The sequence below is a fragment of the Scomber japonicus genome, chromosome 20 (assembly GCF_027409825.1).
Source record: "Scomber japonicus isolate fScoJap1 chromosome 20, fScoJap1.pri, whole genome shotgun sequence".
NCBI classification, from domain to species: domain Eukaryota; kingdom Metazoa; phylum Chordata; class Actinopteri; order Scombriformes; family Scombridae; genus Scomber; species Scomber japonicus.
The window spans coordinates 6,377,395-6,400,137 of NC_070597.1; the positions used below are offsets into that span (position 1 = coordinate 6,377,395).

Genomic DNA, 22,743 nt, shown 5'->3' on the forward strand with positions numbered 1-22,743 from the left:
ATGAGCCAGATATTAGTGCTTCATGTAACACTTGTGTTAAGTGTTGCCTCAGTCATCAATAATGGCAGCAATGCGTCTCATCCTCACAAGATGCTGATTGGCTTCCAGGCTCCTTGGAACATGTCCTTCCCCTTCAGCGCCCTGCGGCTGGGCTCTGCCTTACAGATAGCTGTGGAGAAGGTGAACACCAATCCATCCTTCTTGGGAAACTACAGTCTGGATTTTGTCTTTGCAGATACAGACTGTAATCCCAAACTTTCTCTGGGAGGGTTCATTCATCAGGTGTGGAAAGAAAACGTGTCTGCACTCTTTGGTCCAGCATGTCCTGAAGAAGCCGAGGTATGTGTTGATGATGTGATGTTTGTTAATGTGGAAAGTTGTAAATGATGCTTCAATGGTTCTCTTCAGGTGATTTATAAATGAACTATTTCTTATCATCAACTAAGGCTGCAGCAATTATTCTCATGATTGAATAATCTGCTGGTTAACTCCTCAATTAATCAATTTCTCTATATAATGTCAGAAAATAGAAAAACCTGCCCATTATAACTGTAGATGTAGAGTTGTAGATGAAATTTAAAATGTCTTGTTTTATCTGATTAACCATCCAAAATCCAAACACATTCAGTTTACTATCATGTATGACACAAAAGCTTAAAATCCTCACATTTGAGAAGATGTAAATGGTGGCATTTTCCATAAAACTGACAAGTGGATGACTAATCTGTGGTTTAAAAGGGAGCTACTGCATCTTTTATATTATTCCTTTTTTGCTGGGGTTGGACAAGAGGACTGAGATGTGTTTGCTAAATATTAATTATGTCGATCAACCAATGGATTAATCAGTGAATCATGGCATTAATACAATCTACAAGCAGCAGCATGGTTTGAAAACTCACCACAAGCTCCATTTAGTAGCTTTCGATTGTTATATATGATCTAACATGGCAAATCCAATATGTCCAGTTGTCATGATATTTTGGGTTTAATGTTATAGATTACCAACATGTAAAAAGCAAGATTGAAAAAGCAAATTGACATACATTTATATCCATAAAAACAGACTATATACCATCCTTTACTGCAGATATTCATGCCAGTATCTTTTTGCATCTAAGTTATTGCGCAACTTCTTTGTCACGAGCAGCTCCTACAATAATCAAACCTCTTAAAATTATATATAACTTATATACTTATATAACTATATGATTAATGATTTGATTTCTTTTTGAGTAACTAAGTGTTCATCCATGTGTAATTTTAAGGTTCTCTGTAAAACTTCCTCTAGACATACGTGTTTCTTGATATGTGGACAATGAATTAGATCATTTTATACTCTGTTTTTTTAAAGAGGGATAAGATATGCTTTCCATTACATTCTCATGCCAGTTTTTAATTATATTGTTTGAATTTTATGTTATTTTATGTGTGCTTTCCCAAAGTGTTGTGTAGTTGTGTAAAGGCAGATCTAGGAGACACAGTGCATAGCTTCAGTTCATGTACTCATCTAAATGTAAAACCTGACCACAACACCACTTACTGTTTTAAAAAAAGAGATTAAACCGAACCATATAGTCTCTATAACTCACAGTATTACTACCTCGCAGGTCACTGGTCTCATTGCATCAACATGGAACATCCCCATGTTTGGCTTTGTTGGACAATCCTCCAAAATGGACAACAGCGCCATCTACGACTCCTACATTAAAATCACACCTCCTCTTAAAAGAAGCGCAGAGGTCCTGGTGAAGACCTTGGAGTTCTTCGGATGGAGTCACATAGCGATGATCGGCGGGGGATTAGACTCGAACACTTGGGACAAAGTTGACGCTCTGTGGAAAACTGTGGAGAATCCACTGAGAGCCAAATTCAAATTGACTGCAGCCGTCAAGTTTGACACCAGCGATCCTCAGCTCATGCATCGAAATGTTAAGTACGTCTCAACAGTCGCCAGAGGTAAGAAAAGTGTTTCTATGTGTAGTTTGTGGTAAACTCTGACTCGGTTGATTCTATAACACCACATTAACCCAATTACACCTTTGACCTGTTACTGTTTCTGTATGGCTGTGTTCACACTACAAGCCAAAATCAGATTTTTAGCCAATCTAGATTGGAACCAGATGGCTCTTATGAAGTCTGAACAGTCATAAATCACATGAGATCCGATTTTAGCAAACCAGATTGAAACCACCTTTGGGAGGAAGTTTCAGATCTCATTTGGACAGATGTGTCTGAGTCTGAACAGCTCCAAACACTCATATCAGATTGGACTGTCCGTGACATCTCTCTAAGTCTCTACGCTACGTCACTCTATGCGACACCAGACCCGCGCTTATTCCAGTTGTTGTTGCTAGGTGACATCACTGGAGGACTTATTCCAGTTGTTGTTGCTAGGTGATATCACTGGAGGACTTATTCCAGTTGTTGTTGCTAGGTGATATCACTGGTGGACTTATTCCAGTTGTTGTCGCTAACTGATATCATTGGAGGCAACGGAGGATGTAAACATCAGTCCATGGACAGAGGACAAAACCATATTCTTAATCTTTGGGGAGATGGCTCTGTTCAAGCAAAGCTCGAGGTTTGTTGTTGCTGTCGCTGTCACAATTATATGACATCACACAATACACGCTGGATGATGCCTCTGCTCTGACAACGTTGCCACGCCAACCTGTCAGATTGGTCATTAATGTGGCCCAGTCTGAACAGAGCCAAATCCGATTTGGACACTTGCTAAAAACAGTATGGACAGTCAGATTTGAGAAGGAATCAGATTTGAATCAGATTTGCCTGCAGTGTGAACGCAGCGTATTTGTCTAATGTTTTATGCTTTGCTGTGACCCCTCCACTTTCCAGTTATAGTGGTGCTAACAAACAAAGAGGACTCTATAGCTCTGTTGCTGGAGGCTGAGCGACAGGGCCTGATGAATGGTAACTTCATATTCTTCCTGGTGCAGCATTTCGAGGTTAGTGGCAATGTGGTGAGTAAAAAACAAAAACACTAACACAAATATTCAGCTTAATTTAAACTTGTTTAGCCAAGGGGAAATAGGAAAAATGTAGCTTAAATTGTATTTCTTCTTTCGTCAAAGTAAAGCTGCCAAAACCAAAATGTGCTTATTTTATTTTTTTCATTACAGGCAGGCTTCTGTTCATTAGACAAACAAGTGTGGGTAGTGGTACTTTTCTAACTAGCTGCTTTCCCATGCACAGAAATAAGATTGATTTCATCTCACTATAAGAAAGAAAGTTTTGTATTTCTTAACCCATATTTTTTACAGGTACATAATTTCTGAATGCACAACCTTAAAATAATTATAACTGTACATTTGCGAACAAAAGTAGGTTTCATCTAGCCGGCAACCTTAAATTTTTCAGCAAAAACAACAATTGGTGCTTGCAGGTTTTCTCAGCTGTAACCAGCTAACCTTTTCTTTCTTTCTTTCTTTCTTTTTCTTCATCTAACAGACTGAGGCTAACCTTTTCTTCACAAGGTGGTTGTTTAACACCATCTCCAGCTATGCACAATATCATGCTAACAGACAGAGGCTAAATCTTTACAGGCTGATCCATTTAAAGTAGAGGATTAAGTAGAAATAAAGACGCAGTGTTCTTGCATTTCAGTGTAGAGAAAGTTTGTCATATTATAAGTATGATATGGAAAAATGTAACATCCTTCGTGGTTGTTTCCATAGCAACATCATCTCAATACTCACTTTAACTTTTTCCACGATAATAATATAACTTCCGTACTAACGTGTTTCTCGTGCTTATCATCTCGATATTTTCCCTGAGCAGGACAACTTGTGGAGATATGCCCTGAACAACAACATAAACCCCGCCACCAGAAGAGCCTTTGACATGACTTTCATCATTGGCCAGAAATCCTACGAAGGCTACGAGTATTATGACTTCTTTGAGCAAGTTTTCGAAAAACTTAAAGGGCATCCGTTTAGGAGCAACTTGACATCTTCAAGCGAGGCGAGCACTTTTGAAAATGTTTGAAAAACTACAATTCAAAGGTTGTTATTTAACCCTCCTGCTGTCCTCGAGTCATGGAAGGAAGGGAGGAAGAAGGAAGGAAGGACGACAGGAGGGTTAAACAATTTCACATTCATTTTGATCAAAAACCACTTTCAATGCCTTGATTCTGCTATTTCAGGTCAGCCCCTACTCTGCCTATCTACATGACGCAGTGCTTCTTTACGCAATGGGACTGAAGGAAGTCCTGAAAGACGGCAAAGACCCTCATGATGGACGAGAACTTCTAGAGAGATTAAAGAATAAAAACAACATTCGATTTTATGGTAGTTAACTACTTTGGTATATGTATTTAGAGGTTCATGATTTTTTTTTTCGTTTGTGCATTTTAAAGACTTTTTCTGTAGTAAAAGTAGTAGTAAATATATTCCTTTTTTACAGTTTCTCAATCTTTTAAAAAACGATTAACTTGAAAGGTAAGTTTTAATATTCAAAAGTAACATTTTCTCTCTTTTTGCAAATAGTTGATGCATTAAAGGGCCAGTTCACGAAGATTACAACGACAACAAAAAAACAACCTTTTTTTCCACTCAACAATCCAACAGTTTGTATATAGGGACTACTTCTTAGTTAAGTAGTTCATTTAAACTGTCTATTCTTTAATGCTGTGAACACCCAAAAATTAAAGTCAATTTTGGCTTTATTTTATTGGGCTGGTGGCATAATTTGAGTGAACTGACCCTTTAACTTAAACAGTTTGCAAACCTAAATCTATATCAAAACGAAGGCTAGCACATTGTTAGCCACAGTCACAGTAAGTTTGATGCAGTGATGACCTGTCATTGCAGGTGCCTCTGGACTAGTCCACTTTGATGAAGAAGGGGAAAGAAATTTGGATTACTCCATTTATGACCTGCAGCATATAGGAGAAATTATCAAATTTGTGCCTATCCTCGATTTTGACAGTCACACCAAAGTTATCCGGTAACGAAAACTCTTATACCATGAAACAATCTAGCAAAGTTCAGTTTTGGGAAACCCTGAATAAACACTTTGGGTTTTTTCTCCCATCTCTAAACACATAATATTGGTTTCAAATGTTTTAAATGTTAATCACACAAAAATATATATTTCAGGCCGACATCTATGTTTGATTATGTGGTGTGGCCCAAAGGAAAACCCTCTGATAAACCAGAATGTGGTTTCAACAACGAACTCTGTGAATGGCTGATTAATGGTAAAGTAACATGTAAGACAAAACCAAAGTATGGATTTATATAAATTTAAAAGGCTTATTCAGACCAAGCTAACCACCTTCATAATGTATTGTCTTGATGGGACACAGACATTGCCCTGCTGGCTCTACTAGTGACCTTCCCCGTTATCGGTGTGATAGCAGTCTTGTGCATCTGGGTCCTCATTGTGCAGAAGTTACGACTCCAGACAAGACTTGATGACTCGTGCTGGTGGCGGATCAACTACAGAGACATTGCCATCATCAGGGAGCCTTCAGTAAGAGTGCATGAAAACAAAAGGAAAGTGCATGAGCGTGTCTCTTTACTCAGTGTATGTGCATATGTTGTGGTCACATGCTTTTTTTTGGTGTGTTTTTGTCTCCTCTAGGGAATTCAGAGTTTATCTATTAGCACGGGTAGTCAAAGTGGAAGTGCAGGCTCTCAGTCCAATTTCTCCAACAACAGTTATGGCCTGAGGGACAAGACAGGCAAAGAACAGGTCTTCATCACCATAGGCCTCTATCAGGTACGTCCTTTATTTAGGGTTTAACGAGAAAAACCTTCATTTTGAACATGTAGCTCCTTCAGTAGGTCTGATGTATTTCATTTTCAATAAACGCTGTATCATGGGTGCAATTTTGGTCCAAAGTATCATAGAAATCAAACAGACATGTCCTCAAAATGATAAAAGTCAACATACTTTAGGTCAAAAGAAAGACCTTTGGAGACATTTTTCACCATTTTATAACAGTTTATAGAATGACTAATTGAAAAGTTTCATTCTCTGGGAAATATGAATTTCTCCCTGAAATTGAATAGCAATCCATCCCACAGTTGTTGAGATATTCCAGTCTGGACCAAAGTGGCGTGCCGATCAAACCAACTTAAACCAACTGACGGACCGATAAGAGCGGCACTGCTAGCATAAGCTAAAAACATCTAAATCCAAAATTCCCAAAAATCCAACTCTACTGGGATTTCTCCTTCTTGCTACATGTTTTCTCCAGAGATTATTACGCATTATTATAATGATTATCACGACTCATTGCCAAGGGGAACTCCTCCGTCTAGTGCTGTCTGAAATGTGCGATGAGAACATGACTAATTGAAGAAATGCAAAAATAATTGACAGATCAATGATTTCTTTAAATGGAAATGTACTTTTATAACTTTGCTCAGGTATTGTTTTCATGTGCCAGAACATCTCCTTTTGGCTAATGTAGTATTTTAAATTCCACACAGGGCAATCAAGTGGCCGTTAAGTACATCAAGAACCATATTGGCAATAATGTCCAGAGACCTTCAATTATCGCAGAGTTCAATGCGGTAAAGTTCTTTAAGTTGTACCTGATCAAACATACTTATTGATTTTTTTTTTAGTTTGGCTGATGTTTTTAACCCTCCTGTTGTCCTCGAGTCAAGGAAGGAAGGGAGGAAGGGAGGATGGAAGGGAGGAAGGAAGAAGGAAGGAAAGGAGGGAGGAAGGGAAGGAGGAAGGAAGGAAAGGAGGGAGGAAGGAAGGAAGGAAGGAAGGAAGGAAGGAAGGAAGGAAGGAAGGAAGGAAGGAAGGAAGGGAGGGAGGCAGGGAGGGAGGGAGGGAGGAAGGAAGGAAGGAAGGAAGGGAGGGAGGGAGGGAGGGAGGAATGAAGGATGGAAGGAAAAGAGAGAGGAAGGAAGGATGTAAGTGAGGAAAGAAGGAACTCTTGAAACAGACAGGGTCAATTTGACCCGGGAGGACGACACAGGTTAATTTAATTTATATTACAGGAACAAGATCCAACTACAGTATATCTGATTAAAAAGAGTCATTGATACTTTAAGATATACAAGTGAAGAATAACAGATTGTTTGTGACCCATGCAAAGATATATTGTATGCCTAACCATCTGAAACTCTTAAGACAGATGAAAGAGATGAAACATGAGAATTTGGTGCAGTTCTTTGGTGTGTGCATTGAGCCACCAAATGTCTGTTTGGTCATTCAGTACTGCAGGAAAGGCAGCTTGAAGGTCAGTATCTCACTTTAAAACAATATTGTACTTGAAATTCTGATTTAAAATGCTTCTTTGTTAATCTTCTAAACAGAAATGCATGAGTAACTTACTTAAATTTCAAAATATGAATTACTTGTTGGTATTCTTTTGTGTGTGTGTTTTCTTTTAGGATATTTTAAAGGCTTCAGATGTTGAGTTGGATAGGATGTTCAAGCTGTCGTTCGCCTATGACATTGTCAATGTGAGTTAAATAAATTACTTATTTTGAATTAATTTCGTACATTGAAAGATACTAAATGTTTTTTCAAAGGTATTTTAACATTTTTAAGACATAACAATGCTCTGCTTTAAATAATATACAAATGTTTATTTCTCATTAAGAACCCAGAACTTATGAAAAGTTGAACTGCTGGACACAAGATGTCTTCTACTTAATGTAAAGTCCACTCTCATTGTTTAAGCACTAGAGGCTTCAAGTTTACATATGATAAACTTAAACTCAGGTTTTCAATGAGCACAGAGAAACTTCCCAATAGATTCATTTGAAAACAGCCTGCCAGTGTTAAACTCTGCACAGTGAAGCTCAAACATCCAAGTGGAGTAGCAAAAATAGAGGGGGACTACATAACGCTTTAATGAAACTTGAATACAACAATTAGGAGAATAAAATAAAACTGAAATTTTTCAAACCCTTAAAACAGACACAAACTGAAGTTATAACACATGGCAGATTTTTTCATTTTAAAATGGAAAACCCCCCAAAAATACATTATTATTTGGAACTGTTTATGGTTTAAACCTGTTTGTTCACATTCCAGGGAATGGAGTTCATTCACAAGAGTAGCCTGAGATTTCATGGGAACCTGAAGCCCAGCACATGTCTGGTGGATAGTCGACTCCAGATTAAACTTTCTGGCTTTGGACTCTGGGAGTTTAAATATGGGACCAAAAACAAGATCATGCCGCTGGAAAATCACAGTTATGAAGGTTGGTATGTGGATTCAACTGTCAAAATTAAACTGCATTTATGTTTATCACAGCAGAGAAGTTAACTCGTTTTAGCTGTTGCTTAGTTACCAGATGTTTTGCTGGCTGTTTTAGGCATGTACTGGACGGCTCCAGAGCTTTTGAGACAAGTCAATCTCCAAGTCAATGGAACGCCCAAAGCCGATATCTACAGCTTTTCCATGATCATGTGGGAACTCATGTACAACTCAAAAGCCGGCCCATACGGTGACGTCAACCTAGACCCAAAAGGTCAGCTCATTGTAGAGCTATTCATTTATTTTCTTTACCCATTTATTATTTATATCACAAAACAAAGGAAGGACACAACAATGGCAGGCAGAAAGGTCTGAATGTTCACTATCTTATGTTGATTATTATGACCCCTGGTCATGTTAGTATGTCAACATTTGCTAATTAGCATTGAACACAAAACACAACTGATGCTGGTGAGAATGTCATTAATTTTCCAGGTATTTTGTCATAAACTAAAGTATTGGACCAGTTAAATTTTACCTGGAGATGGTGCAAGAAGAGTTATCATCACCCAAGTCAACTAGTACAATTCTTCATGGCAATTTATCCAATAATTTAAAATATTTCACTCAAAAGCACAAGAGTCAAGGTGCTGCAAAGTCTCTAGGTTTCATTCTCAGGTAAATAGGATTTTTCTCCTTGAAATTGTAATAGCAATCCATCCCACAGTTGTTGAGATATTCCAGTCTGGACCGAAGTGGCGTGCTGATCAAACCAACTTAAACCAACTGATGGACCAATAAGAGCGGCACTGCTAGCATAAGCTTAAAAAACATCTAAATCCAAAATTCCCAAAAGTCCAACTCTACTGGGATTTCTCCTTCTTGCTACATGTTTTCTCCAGAAATTATTACGCAGTTGCGGACTCATTGCCAAGGGGAACTCCTCCGTCCAGCGCTGTCTGAAATGTGCGATGAGAACATCAACTCGATGATAACGGCCTGCTGGAGTGAAAATCCAGACCACCGACCACCGTTTGCGTCTATACGGAGACAGCTGAGGGACACCAGCCCCGATAGGTATGTTTTACCCATCTCTCTCTAAATATGGTTAGATACCTTAATTTTACTTTCAAGTGAATGCACATGGAAATCAAGTAGAATGTTTTAATATTTTAAAATGCAGTCAGAGTGCATGCCTCCACCGGGGCTTTAAAATCATCTTAGCAAAAGTACTTAATCCATGCACCTCATTTTCAGTTAAGTAGGTGCAGTAGTTCATGAGTCGATAGCCTAATTGCCTTATCTTGTTCAAATATTAAAGGGTAAGGCTGGCGATTTTCTGTATCTTTCTTATTGTGAGCAAATCAGCTAGCTTATTGTGCTACATATCACAATCTCTTGACTTTGTACTAAAGTTCTTCAAGAAAGACGAAGCCCCATTCATTATTATGAAAGTAGCTCAGTGGCACATGAAGCCAAAAAGTTGAAATTATGAGTTTAAAATTACCCAGAACGTCTGCATCTGTGTGGCCCATTGAGCACGTGCACCAGAGACTTCTGCTAGCTAGCTAACTTCCAGTTTACCCTCTGTTAACTTAAATGGGGATAAAATTATTAAATCGTGCAGATCTTCTAGACATTCGAAATATGATCATATTCTGTCAATGAAACAAATCCGACAGTTTACAGACATCTCTTTAATAATGTAAGTGTGCATCATGTGACTTTGTAATCACGTGGTTTAGCTGCTATATCGAATTTGGCTCAACGCCTGGTGCTGTTGTTGTTATTGGTTGTGATATGTAGCACATGCTGACGAAGCTCTGCAAATGGAGCCGTGGTCCTTGACTGGAAATGTGATTGCTGCCATTGATTTCTAAACAAACTACCATGGATCAAACTCACCCAACAGTGTGGCTCGTTAATGTATTTTTCATAGGTTTTTGGCCAACAACAGAGGTCTACGGCATGGATGATGTATACCAATTCATTGTTGGTTTGGTTCTGCACAAGATTTGTTGACAAAGAGAAAAATTGAGAAAATCACCAGCTAAAAACATCCTTTTAAAACATCCTTGATCTGCACCAAAAACGATTACTTATTTTTAACTTATTCCAATACATTTAAATGAAATCTGTTTACAACATTTTGAGGTATCCAAATATGTCCAAAAACTCCTTCAAGGAGTTGATGATGATTTTCTGCACTGTAGTCATGCAAATATACTGGATAATATGGTGGAAAAGTTGGAGAAATATGCAAATCACTTGGAGGAGGTGGTGGAGGAGAGGACCAATCAGCTCACAGCCGAGAAAGCCCGTGCAGACAAGCTTCTCTCCAGCATGTTACCAAGGTAACAGATGTAACTGCATCAAAATTACTTCTTTATGCAAATCATGACCGCAGGATTACACGTTACTTAGCAATTTATGCTAGCCCTTTCAAATCATGTGACGATAATGACACCACATCGGCCTCCGTGACTACATCAATGAGTGATGAGTGTTTACTTTCCCAGTGCTGTTGTTTCATTGATCGTAGGTACATCGCAGACCAGCTGATGGCAGGTAAGTCAGTAGAGCCACGTAGCTACGAAATGGTGACCATCTTCTTCTCTGACATCGTGGGCTTCACCTCCATGTGTTCGGTCAGTTCTGCGATGGAGGTGGTGACGTTCCTCAACGACCTCTACAGCCTCTTTGACGACGTCATCAAGATGTACGATGTCTACAAAGTACGTCACAAACAAGACCTTTTGTTTTTCACTCAGTGCGATGCAGTACGGATGTGACATGTGGGGAGTGGAGGGGAGTGTAAAGATTTTGTAAAGAGAAATATTGCGTTCTTGTCAAGAATTGGATGAGCAGATCAACTGACACTAGCTTCATATTTAGTGAATGAACACATAAGAGCGGTATCAATTTTCTCATGCAACCTTTTCTAAATGTCCCAAAATTCTAAAATGTTGAGATTTTTAATTTAATTGCACTTTTTGCATTATTTTCTTTATTACTTTTTGCTGTTTTGCATAAATAAGGCTTCCTATTGTCAGTATGGCTTTGTCACCTTTGCATCTTTACTAGGTGGAAACAATTGGTGACGCCTACATGGTAGCCAGTGGTTTACCTCTCAGCAATGGAAATAAGCACGCTTTGGAAATATCCACAATGGCTCTGCATTTCCTGGGTGCCATCAAGGTCTTTAAAATCCACCATATGCCTAGTGAGAATCTTGCAATACGTATTGGGATACATTCTGGTAAGAGATAGTACTGATGGACTGAATAAAATGGTGTAATGAAGTGTATTTTGTCTGTAAGGTGTTTGCAATAGTTTGGGTTGAGGGAAATCTTCATATATTATTAATGTATATTTTGACATTTGGAGGAACCAGAAATCACTTAATTGTAATTATATGAATTGAGCACAGTCGATCAACATCATGCAGGATTTTTTTGGTCACTTTAGAAGTTTGTACATGAAATAATTGATATTTGAGAAGTTTGAATGCATTTACACTAAAGTTTGGTGTTTGTTTTATAGGTCCAGTAGTTGCTGGAGTGGTAGGCAGCACTATGCCTCGCTACTGTCTCTTCGGTGACACGGTGAACATGGCCTCCCGCATGGAAAGTAACAGCTTACGTGAGTGAATAGAAGCATAACCTTTATTCATTAAAGTCTGTGTAAAGTAAGAAAGAGTTTGACATACCACAGAAAAGTGTGTTGTTAACCACCCTGCCAAATTTGAATGATTAAAAAAAGCCAAATATATGAAATTAGGCTTCAAAGTTGTGTAAAACTCAGCCTTTTTCGCTGTGGGAGTGCCCGCCAAGTCCGCTGAAGCCCCGCCCCCTACCAAGTGTCACCTGTCAATCAAAGTCACCACTTCTACCAGAAACATGGATGCTACGTTTGAGAGCTTTCTGTTGCTAACTCAGCTGCTAGCTCGGCGGCTAACTCGGCGGCTAACTCAGCTAACTGGCTAACTGTAGACTGTAGTAGTAGTATCTCTACAGCAGCAGGGGCGGGTTTATGCTAATCATTGCTCACATTGAATTAGGGGACACTTAGGCTTCAGTTATTTATTGTTTTTTATTTGTCTGTTTGTGGGGGGGTTTTCTGTCGAAGCACTTTGACATCTTAAAATGTTATTGGCGTTATATTTTATATTTCCTACACAGCCCTCAAGATCCACATATCTCAGTGCACTGCTGATGTTCTTGTTCAGGCTGGAGGCTTTGAGTTGGAGGAAAGAGGGGACGTCGATATTAAGGTCAGTCAGCATGGTTGTTTTATTTAAATTCTGCTAGTAAAATGCACAGTCTGTGTTTTTGATAGTACAGGGTGTCCATAAAGTCTATTACAAAAGCAAATTAATAGACAAATCTGTGGAAATTTAATAATTTAATACACCTCTCTATGGGCACCATTAGGGCCCATTTATGCTCAACTGACGTACGAAAATGTATATGTCCGTTTCAAACGATGTTACCGTCACTGCTCACATACTTCCATGCGTCCTTTACGTTGGCATGGATGTTAACCAATACATCCACCAGGGGGCAGCACAGAGTCAAAAGTTTATGACAACAACAAACTCAAAAACAAACATGGCGACAGTGGAGGAGATATTGATAATGTTCCTCTTGCATAAAAGACAAAAACGATATGTTTGAAGTTTCTAACCAACTCGCACAACCTTTCCTCAAAAAGTTCCTCCATTGTTATTTCTTCTTCGTGTCTCACTAGAGCTACGTATGGGGTAGTGACAGCAACACTGCCCCCCCCCATGGTTTCCGGTGGTACTGCTCCATTTGGTCCGTATCCGTAAGCGTTATGGAAATATGCAGAAATACGGACGAAATGAACGCAAAGCACGGACAGAAGGCTCCGTCCGTATCCGTATTTAACGTTGAGCATAAATGGGCCTTTAGTTGCACGAAGTACTCGATTTGTTGTCATGTTCGCTGTAGCAGAGCCTCATCAATGGTGGCAACGGCATCAGTGATCTTTGGCTTCAGGTCGTTGATTTCCCGTATCTTTGTTCGATACAGGATACACAAATGCAATGTGATTAAAAACTTTGATAACCACCAAGTACATAGAACAAATCTGATTAACGTATTTCATCAATTGCTTTTGTAAATTGTAAAGAGACTTTGTGGACACCCTGAAAATGTTTTTTTGACTATAGCGTATGTTCGTGTCCATGACAGGGTAAAGGGTGTCATAAGACCTACTGGCTGCTGAGCAAACAGGGATTGAATTTTCCTCATGTTGCTCACAGCTCTCCACCAGCTGACAGCTTCAAACATCTGACAGAGGTAAAGTAGTCTGACACAGCCAGCATAGACAGATCAAGCACTCTTTATTTAAGCAGTGTTTAATGCAAAAGCAGTTGTCGTGTTTTGATTTATACATTTTTGACTTCTCTGTTCAAGAAAACAGGGATGGCGAGAGCTGCGGAGAAAAAAGCCCATAAAACCCTTACCAAAGCACACATGACAGATGACCTGATGACTACAGTGCATATTTAAAGAGCAAGTGGATACGCTGACCCTGTTTTTGATATATTGACATGTCCTTATTTGGACCATGAAGACTGGAGACAATATCAGGACAGAGACTTGAGAGAAAATGGAAGATACTGACTTCATAAAAGGGGATTAGAGTCTGGAAACTGGAATATAACACTGTTAGGACTCCTAATCTTAAATTTGAATCTTAATTCTCTGTTATTTTATTTTGACACATCTACAGACTGAACCTTCCACACAAGATAATTTGATTTAACCCTCCTGTTGTCCTCGAGTCAAGGAAAAGAGGGAGGGAGGAAGGAAGGAAGGAAGGATGGAAAGGAGAGAGGAAGGAAGGGAGGAAAGGAAAGAAGGAAGGAAAGGAGGAAGAAAGGGGGAGGGAGGAAGGAAGGGAGGGAGGAAAGAAGGAACAGTCAAAACAGACGGGGTCAATTTGACCCGGAGGACGACAGGAAGGTTAATGCCTTGTAAACAACTCTTGATTGCTGAGTAGTTTTTTTTATAAAAGGTGTGTTGGTTGGTTACGTACTAAAAAGAAGAGATACCTGTAAACTGTCTTCACTTACTCAATAAAGATACTTTAATTTATACAACTTCAGTCAAAGACATTCTTCAGGTAAAACTAAACTTTATGTATATTTAAGTATCTTTGAGACAGTGTGCTGGTGTCCCCTTATTCCTTTTAGTACAAAGGCTTTAGATGGGTGTTACAGGAAGGGTTAGGGTTAGTCCTCTTCAAGTCAAGTCTTCATACAGTTGAATGTTTGAGCTTCACTTTGCAGAGTTTGACACTAGAAACCTGTTTTCATTCATCTGCTGTAAATGGAAAGTTTCTCTGTTCTCATCTTTTTTTTTGTTTAATTTAAGTTTTGGATGTTTACCTATGAGCATAATTTGTGACATTACATCTCCTTTTGAACTAAGTATACAATTTACACAAGTGTGATGTTGAAACTTGAAGCCTCCAATGCACAAACACTGAGCAAGGACTTTACTGTGAAGTAGGAAACATTTTGTTTCCAGAGTTAAACTTTTAAAATGATGCATGTATGCATTTTTATAGGTTCTGGATTTTTGTTGAGGTAGAAGGAGAAGATGATATTTTGAGGATTTATATCAAGATAACTGAACTTTTTCTTCTTCTTCTTTTTTTGTCAGATACAATTTACTATTTAAAGCAGAGGATTTATATGTACTCTAAACATGTTTGGAGGAGATCTTTAAGCGAGAGATAATCATAAAATAGAATATACTGTATACCTGGCCAGGGTTTTCATGAATGCCCAAGCCTCACATTTAAAAAACTAAAATGTAAGTGTTCCCCTCAAGACATGTTTTAAGATTTTAAAACCTCTTCTTTTGAATAATATCTTATGTCTGATATGGTTTATCTTAAAAAAAGAAGGTTTCCATGGTTCCACAGGCTCATATTTTAAAAACTGTGAATATCTTTGACTCTGGTGGTCTGACATTTATAATGTGTTTATAATATTTCTTGTAGTGGTGCTGTAGCAATCGAACCATAAAAGCATCATTTTTAATAATGAATATATTACAAATACTTACTTATTAATGCAACTGTTTTCTATGTTGTGTTTTTTTTCATAAGAATACAAGAAATATGACTTTATCCAGTTAATATGTATTCATGTTTATTTTGTTGATGTAATGTTGAGTAATGATTTAACAAAATACTTTATACTTTATTTATGTATTTATTATTCCTGGAAGATTTTAAAAGTTTCTGTACAATTAAAAAAAAAGGGACTTCATTTTTGTTGAATCTTTATTGTAGAAGTGAAATGGATCCCCAAACAAAGCCTTAATAAATGCACTAATTACAAATAATACTTACATAAAAATTACATCATGACAAATAAAGGGTGAAGGAATAAGGGGAGGGAGGGGGGGTGTATTTATACGCTCCCTGAGTCCTGGGTAACACTCCCCCTCTGTGTGTGTCTGTATGTCAAATGAATAATGTATGAATGAAAATGTAGGCTTTACTACATTAGTGATACATTTACTAAATCACAACATGTGTTTATCAGGATCACCAGCAGGATGAAAAGTGATGCCCCTGTGGCGGAAAAAGGCAAAAGAAAAAGTACAGTTGATGAAATAATATTATCATATATATAATATTAATATTCTCATCAATATTTATCTGAAGAATTTGGGGTTATAGCAACTGGGGAAAGTAGACCTACAAAAAACACATTCTTGGTATGTTATAGTCTGATTTTTCTATCTGTAAATTAAATATATTTAAATTTGATGGCCGGGGGGGGGGTGGGTATTCATATGCTTCAGTATTTCTCAAATTCAGTCTACAGATCTGAATCACAGTTATCATTACACACGTTTTGTTTACCTGTTGTGTGTCCATTATTATTAAAGGACCCAGCACCTGTGAAGAGAAAGAGAAAACACACATGCTAGAAAGCTGCAAATTGTCAGTAACCACTGTGTTAATTTGAATGTTACAGTTTGAATGCTACAGTTTGCCATTTATTTGTTCATTAAACATGGCGTAGTGTACCTTTAATTTGAAACTCAGTGGTAAGGACCCCTCCACTTGGCTCTGCCTCTGATGTCAGACTTCTGGCTGTGCACGGTCCCTTTAGGGAAGAAACAAAGACAAAGCAATAATAAAGGAGACTGGATCGGGATATAACCAAGCAGAATCGGCTAAATCGATTAGAGGGATGAACTTTTAATTTCCTTTTTTTAGTCCATTTTCCATTTTCTCAACTAAGTTTTGAGTCTTTTCAAGTTTTTATAAACATTCTGGCTCAAATATCTTCACCCCCATTAGGATGTAAAGCAGCCAGTCACAAGCCAGAAATGAAATAATTGGTGTTTATTGTGAAGGATGGAGGAGCTTGAGTCATATTTCTAATGCTACGGTAAATGTTAAATATTATATAAAAGCGTTGCACTCACAGGGTGACAGATGAGCCTTTCTCCATCACAAACCTGGACCTCACAGTGAAGCCAGACCGTGGACACTTTCTCCAGCCGTTGGAAGCGGAAAGAGTTGAACTTGAACATGGAGCGGCTGTCTTTGGCATTCTCAAAAATAGTCACAGTGTTGTCAGATGAGCAGCTGTTGAAAGATAAAATACCTTTTCTCACCCTCATTTTCAGACAATTTCCAGAACTTATACAAATGAGCTGACTTGTAGTCTTGTGATTTAAATGATCATTTGATTTCCATATTTGCAGACTTCCCAGCATGCACCAGAGACCCTTTTAATATGTTATGTCCAAGCAGGTAGCTCCTGGTCTGAAAATTGAAGGTGACTTGCATTATTTCTAAAGGCCAGCAGGGGGCGACTCCACTGGTTGCAAAATGAAGTTTGATTGTATGGAAGTTATGAGAAAATTACCCTACTTCTCACTTTTATTTATTTATTACCCATATAAACACTTTCCTGATTAGATTATGGCCTCAATCGCTAGTTTCATGTCTTAAATTATGATCCCATCTAGAGTAGAATAGACGAAAAAGGTATCGGAGTATAGGCGTAGCTGCTGCTATTTTTGTTTCCAGTTCATAAAAGTTAATTGAAGTCACCTAAAAAAAGTCTTGTCAGTGTTTGGTTGTACTAAAAGGCCTTCTAAAGAGTTAGCTGTTCAAGTTAGCTGTTCAAGTTGGCAGTAACATTAATACGTTAACCATAGACTGCAAATCAACCATGCTAACCAAGCTATAAGCACTCTTCTCCAAATATGATCACTTCTGGCTCCAAACATTAAAGATGGCACCTGTCAAATCACTAAATTCAAGGCTTCAAAACAGCAGTCCACAAACCAAAGGGTAACATCACATTGACTACATCCATATTTTTTACAGTCTATGATTATGTATTGGTTGTTTCTTCAGATAATAATGAAATCCAGATATGTTTCATCCACTTCAGTCCCTGCTCTCGAAATGCAACATTTAAGGTCTGGCACAAAAGAGACTTCAGCAGGAAACTTTACGCAACTTATTCAACTTTAGTTTAGTTAACTTGTGTTTCTAAGTTGAAAATGTTTTACATGGTACCTGTTAATGATGAGACTCCATCTCTTCCTGTCAGTAGAGTATGGCGAAGGAGTGGCCCAGCAGTTGTTGATTACAACTTTGAATCTAAAAGATATAGTAAATGATAATTAAAAACATAGGTTAAAAATCTAGTGGCATCTTCTTTGTAAATTCTAACAGAAATATACAACACTGCATGAATATAAACAAAATTACGTCGCACCTGTTACTTAGTCCTTTTGCCTCAATGCCAATGAAGACTTCAGAACCGATCTCAGAGGTGTCAATCACGTAAGGAGCATCTTTGGCATACAGGAACTTTGAATTCTAGAAAATATACACATTTTATTTGTACTTCTCATCTGACTTCTAACCTGTCAATCTTTCATTTGCAACTCATGGCCAGTAAAAATCAACCAGACAGCTCTTCTGCAAAGCATTTACTAAAAATACCATTATTGCATTAACCTTCCTGTTGTCCTCGAGTCAAGGAAGGAAGGGAGGAAGAAGGGAGGAGGATGGAAGGAAAGGAGGGAGGGAGGAAGGAAGAAGGAAGAAAAGGAAAGAAGGAAGGGAGGAAGGAAAGGAAGAAGGGAGGAGGAAGGAAGTACGGAGGAAAGAAGGAAGGAAGGTGGGATGGAGGAAGGAAAGAAGGAAGGGAGGAAAGAGCGAGGAAGGCAAGAAAGAGAGAAGGAGGGAGGAAGGAAGGAAGGGGGATGGAGGAAGGAAAGAAGGAAGGGAGGAAAGAGAGAGGAAGGAAAGAAAGAGAGAAGGAGGGAGGGAGGAAGGAAGGAAGGAAGGAAGGAAGGAAGGAAGGAACAGTCAAAACAGACGGGGTCAATTTGACCCGGGAGAACGACACTAAGGTTAAACATGCTGCATAAGGCTTCCACTGGAGATAGTTAACCTACGAGCAGTGACTCACCGTGAACACGTTCATAGACAACTGTGATCTAAAAGTGCCTAAACTCCCGTTGTTGACATAAACTGTAGCCACTCTGGAAAAAGCAGAGGGTTTAGTAAAAACGCTGCAAGTCATTGGGTTAGTATGCACATATCTTTCATATAGAAACTGTGATCGTCTCATGCGTTGGATCGATGCTTACCTTTGGCTGAAGACAGCGTTATTTACCAGGTAGGCTGCTCGGTACATGCAGCTGAAGGTGTAGTTGACCGGCTGGTTTCTAACTGTGAGCGAGGTATCGTTGGACACAATGGCGTTATAGAAGATGTACTTGGGGTCTTTGCCGGGCATGTACTGTGGAGAACAAGAAGACAACATCACAAGGAGTAGGACTACAATGGATTTACATGCCGTGATTGTAAATTTACAACACAGAAATAGCAGTTCATTTAACCCTCCTGCTGTCCTCGAGTCAAGGAAGGAAGGGAGGAAGGAAGTATGACAGAAGGAAGACAGAAAGAGGGGGACAGAGGAAGGAAGGGAGGAAGGAAGGAAGACAGAAGAAAATGACAGAGAGGAAGGAAGGGAGGAAGAAGGAAAGAAAGGAGGAAGGAAGGGAGGGAGGAAAAGAGGGAGGGAGGGAGGAAGGAAGAAGGAAGGAAAGGAGGAAGGAAGGAAGGAAGGAAAGAAAGGAGGAACTAAGGGAGGAAGAAGGAAAGAAAGGAGGAACTAAGGGAGGAAGAAGGAAGGAAAGGAGGGAGGGAGGAAGGGATGAATAAGGAGGGAGGGAGGGAGGGAGGGAGGGAGGAAAGAAGGAAGGAGGGAGGAAGTGAGAAAGGAAAAGAGGAAGGGAGGAAGGAATGAAAGAAGGACAGGGGAAGGAAGGAAGGAAGGAAGGAAGGAAGGAAGGGGAACAGTCAAAACAGATGGGGTCAAATTGACCCGGGAGGACGACACAAAGGTTAAAGGGCCAGTTCACCAGTATTTTATCACTTCTTCTAGTAATATCCAATAGCCATTCAAACAGTTTGGGTTATGAGTGGCCAAGTTTTAAGAGTCTTGTGATTTTCAAGCATATTTAAAAAAAAATAACAGCTTATATTTAATGCTCTATTCTTCCTATTTTTCTACACTTTGTTTTTATTACTATTAGTGGGGTCGGGGGTGGGGAGGTAATTGTATGTTTTAATGTTTGGGTTTTATTTTTATTTCTCAAATTGCATTATTTATGTTTTTTGTTTCCAATTCTTACTGTTAAATGTTTGTTTTATTTCTGTAAAGCACATTGAGTTGTCATTGTGTATGAAATGTGCTATATAAATAAAGCTGCCTTGCCTTGTGTCTGTGATTCATATGCAGCTGTGTATAAATGTCTGGGCATGGCAAATTTACCATTTACCTACCTAACAATAGCCAGAGATACGTATCAGTCCACATCTTGCAGAGCAAAGCTGCAGCTGGATCTGCAACTAATGATTATTCTCATTATTGATATATTTTCCCCCAATTAGTCAATTAGTGGTTTGATCTATAAATCAAAAGTCCAAAACACAAAGAAACCAGAAAGTACTAAATGTAAGAAGCTAAAATTGGAGATTTTTCTTTTTCTTTTATATTGATGGATTTATTGCCCTATTGTTGCAGCTCTGTCTTGTAATCTGTGGCATTTTACAATGCTCAAGAGACTTCTGTTCCCTCACTTCAAACCTTTAAGGGCAGTGCCTCCTCTAAGGTAACATAAGTACAAACCTGAAGAGGCCAGTATGCTCAAGAAAAGTGCTTGTTAAACAGCTTCAGAAACCCTTTTCCCCTCCATTCTGACGCTGGAATTATAATTGTGTAACTTTCTGAAAACCGATAATCTGAGAAAATCTTCCAGGGTTTGAACTTCTCCCTCTAGCTCTTTCTTTTTTATTCTTTAAACAACTATTTCTGTCATTTTTCGTGGGAACAAACAAGCACAACACAACACTACAAATGTCTTCCAGCAGAGAACAGTCTGTAAAAACCCGGAGCCTAATGAAAGACGGCTTTTAAATGTGCCTTTCAAGTGTGGCAATCCGTAACAGCTATAAACACTTTTTGCCTTTTCATATGTTAGCAACTAGTTATTTTCAACCAAAACCTGGCTCTAAAACAGCACCAAAAGTGTTGTTTTGAAGACAAACTCAGGGAACAAAAGTGCCTTCAATTTCTGTATTTTTGTAGCCAGTGAGTCTCAAAGAGGAGTATGAAATGGATGAATACAGTTAAAACAATGGTAACAACAATAGTTCATAATAGAAGTATGAATTGAATACATCAAAGTACATTGTTAAAGTTGGTCAGAAAGAAAGAAAAAAGTCTGATAATGGACGTAATGGCATTAAACCAGAGGTGTCAAACTCATTTTCATTGAAGGGCCACATACAGACCAATTTGATCTCATGCGGGCCAGATCATTAAAAAGATGGAGGGAAAGAAGGAAGAAAGGAAGGAAAGAAGAAGGGAAAGAAGGAAAGACAGGCAAAACAAAGGAGGGAAGACAGGTAGGAAAGACAGACAGTGAAAGACGGACAGACAGATGGAAGGAAGGAAGGTAAGAAGGAAGGACAGAAGGAAGGAAGGAAAGAAGGAAAGAAGGAAGGAAGGAAGGAAGGAACAAAAAAAGGAAAAAAGAAAGGGAGGGAGGAAAAAAGGAAGGAAGGAAGGACAGATGTAAGGAAGGAAAAGAACACAGGAAGGAAAGTGGGCCAGATTGCTCCCCTCAGCGGGCCGGTTCTGGCCCGCGGGCCGGATGTTTGACACCCCTGCATTAAACCATCGCAGCGGATAATGTAGAGACAGTTTTCAATGGAGTCTTTCTGAAAACTGTTTATTTTACATGTAATTTTCATTTAATTGATTTTTCACTAATTTGATAGATATCTCAGCACCTAAACAAGTTAAATGAAAAATACCTGCATGCCATGTTTTTTGACCTTTTAAATAACCGCTCGGTGTCTCACCTCAGACTGTGTGCCGCAGTACGAGTGGTTTTTGGGTGTCAGATCTGGGATGATGAAGCGGTAATAGCCCGGACTGTGTATTCCAGTGTAACAGACCCCACCTAGAGACAGCTGGTCAATCTCCCAGCCGTAAGGACACTCTGGGACGTTGGCAATGATGGCGTTGGGGAAACATGACACCATAACATAGTCTGAAATAGAAATCATAACAGTAATCACGTTATAATCATCACTTATCACATTTACTGTTTAACCTTCGTGTCGTCCTGCTGGGTCAAATTGACCCCGTCTGTTTTGACTGTTCCTTCTTTCCTCCCTTCCTTCCTTCTGTCTGTCCTTCCACCCTCCCTCCTTCTCTCTTTCTTTCCTCCCCTCTACCTGCCTCCCTTCCTTCTTTCCTCTGTCCTTCTTTCCTTCCTTCCCCCTTCCTCTTTTCCTTTCTCCCTCCTTCCCTCCTTCCTTCTTTCCTACCTCCCTTCCTTCCTCCCTTCCCTCCTTTCCTTCCTTTTTCCTCCCTTCTTTCTTCCCTCCTTCCTCTTCTCCTTTCCTTCCTTCTTCCTCCCTCCTTTCCTTCCTTCTTGCATCCCTTCTTTCCTTCCTTCTTCCATCCTTCCTTCCTCCCTCCCTTCCTTCTTCCTCCCTTCCTTCCTTGACTCGAGGACAACAGGAGGGTTAATTTATATGTTGTATGCTTTATCTACCTGAAATTATCACTGTTTCTGCAAATTGCATGTAGTTTCATGTAGCTTTTGGTATGTTGAACATTTATTGCATGTTTGTAAGTCCTAGAAAAGAGATTACTCCTCTGTTCTTCTTCCTTCCTTATTTTTCTTCCCATTAAGGTGTGAAAAAAGACTTGACTGAAGCAAACATTCATCCAAAAGTCAAACTTCCTTTCGAAACAGACAAATGATTGCTTAAAACCTGTAGTATCTGCAGGACGTCTAATGTTTTGTGATGCTAATTTGACACAAGCACAAGAAGTAAGTTACCTACTAATCTTTGCACCATAGTATTGTTACCTGCTTTTTGGGGAGAGCAGGTCCAAGCAACAGGTAACAGCATTAATAGAGCAGCGGCAGAGGCCAT

The 22,743-nt window shown here is 39.0% G+C and overlaps 2 protein-coding genes across 2 annotated transcripts; one reads left to right on the plus strand and one right to left on the minus strand.

Annotated features, from left to right (window-relative positions):
* On the plus strand, positions 1–13,526 carry gucy2g (guanylate cyclase 2g). Its single transcript, XM_053341526.1, has 21 exons — positions 1–339; positions 1,608–1,956; positions 2,857–2,966; positions 3,799–3,981; positions 4,163–4,307; positions 4,830–4,965; positions 5,118–5,218; positions 5,327–5,493; positions 5,605–5,742; positions 6,459–6,542; positions 7,121–7,225; positions 7,380–7,451; positions 8,029–8,197; positions 8,312–8,467; positions 9,096–9,270; positions 10,407–10,547; positions 10,736–10,928; positions 11,278–11,452; positions 11,737–11,835; positions 12,375–12,466; positions 13,410–13,526. The coding sequence occupies exons 1-21, from the start codon at positions 1–3 to the stop codon at positions 13,524–13,526; spliced, it is 3,246 nt and encodes a 1,081-aa protein (XP_053197501.1).
* Positions 13,527–15,736: 2,210 nt separating this feature from the next.
* On the minus strand, positions 15,737–22,743 carry tectb (tectorin beta). Its single transcript, XM_053341529.1, has 10 exons — positions 22,677–22,743; positions 21,655–21,845; positions 18,870–19,021; positions 18,689–18,761; positions 17,987–18,090; positions 17,785–17,868; positions 16,677–16,839; positions 16,273–16,351; positions 16,105–16,140; positions 15,737–15,810 (listed from the first exon to the last, which is right to left on the minus strand). The coding sequence occupies exons 1-10, from the start codon at positions 22,741–22,743 to the stop codon at positions 15,737–15,739; spliced, it is 1,023 nt and encodes a 340-aa protein (XP_053197504.1).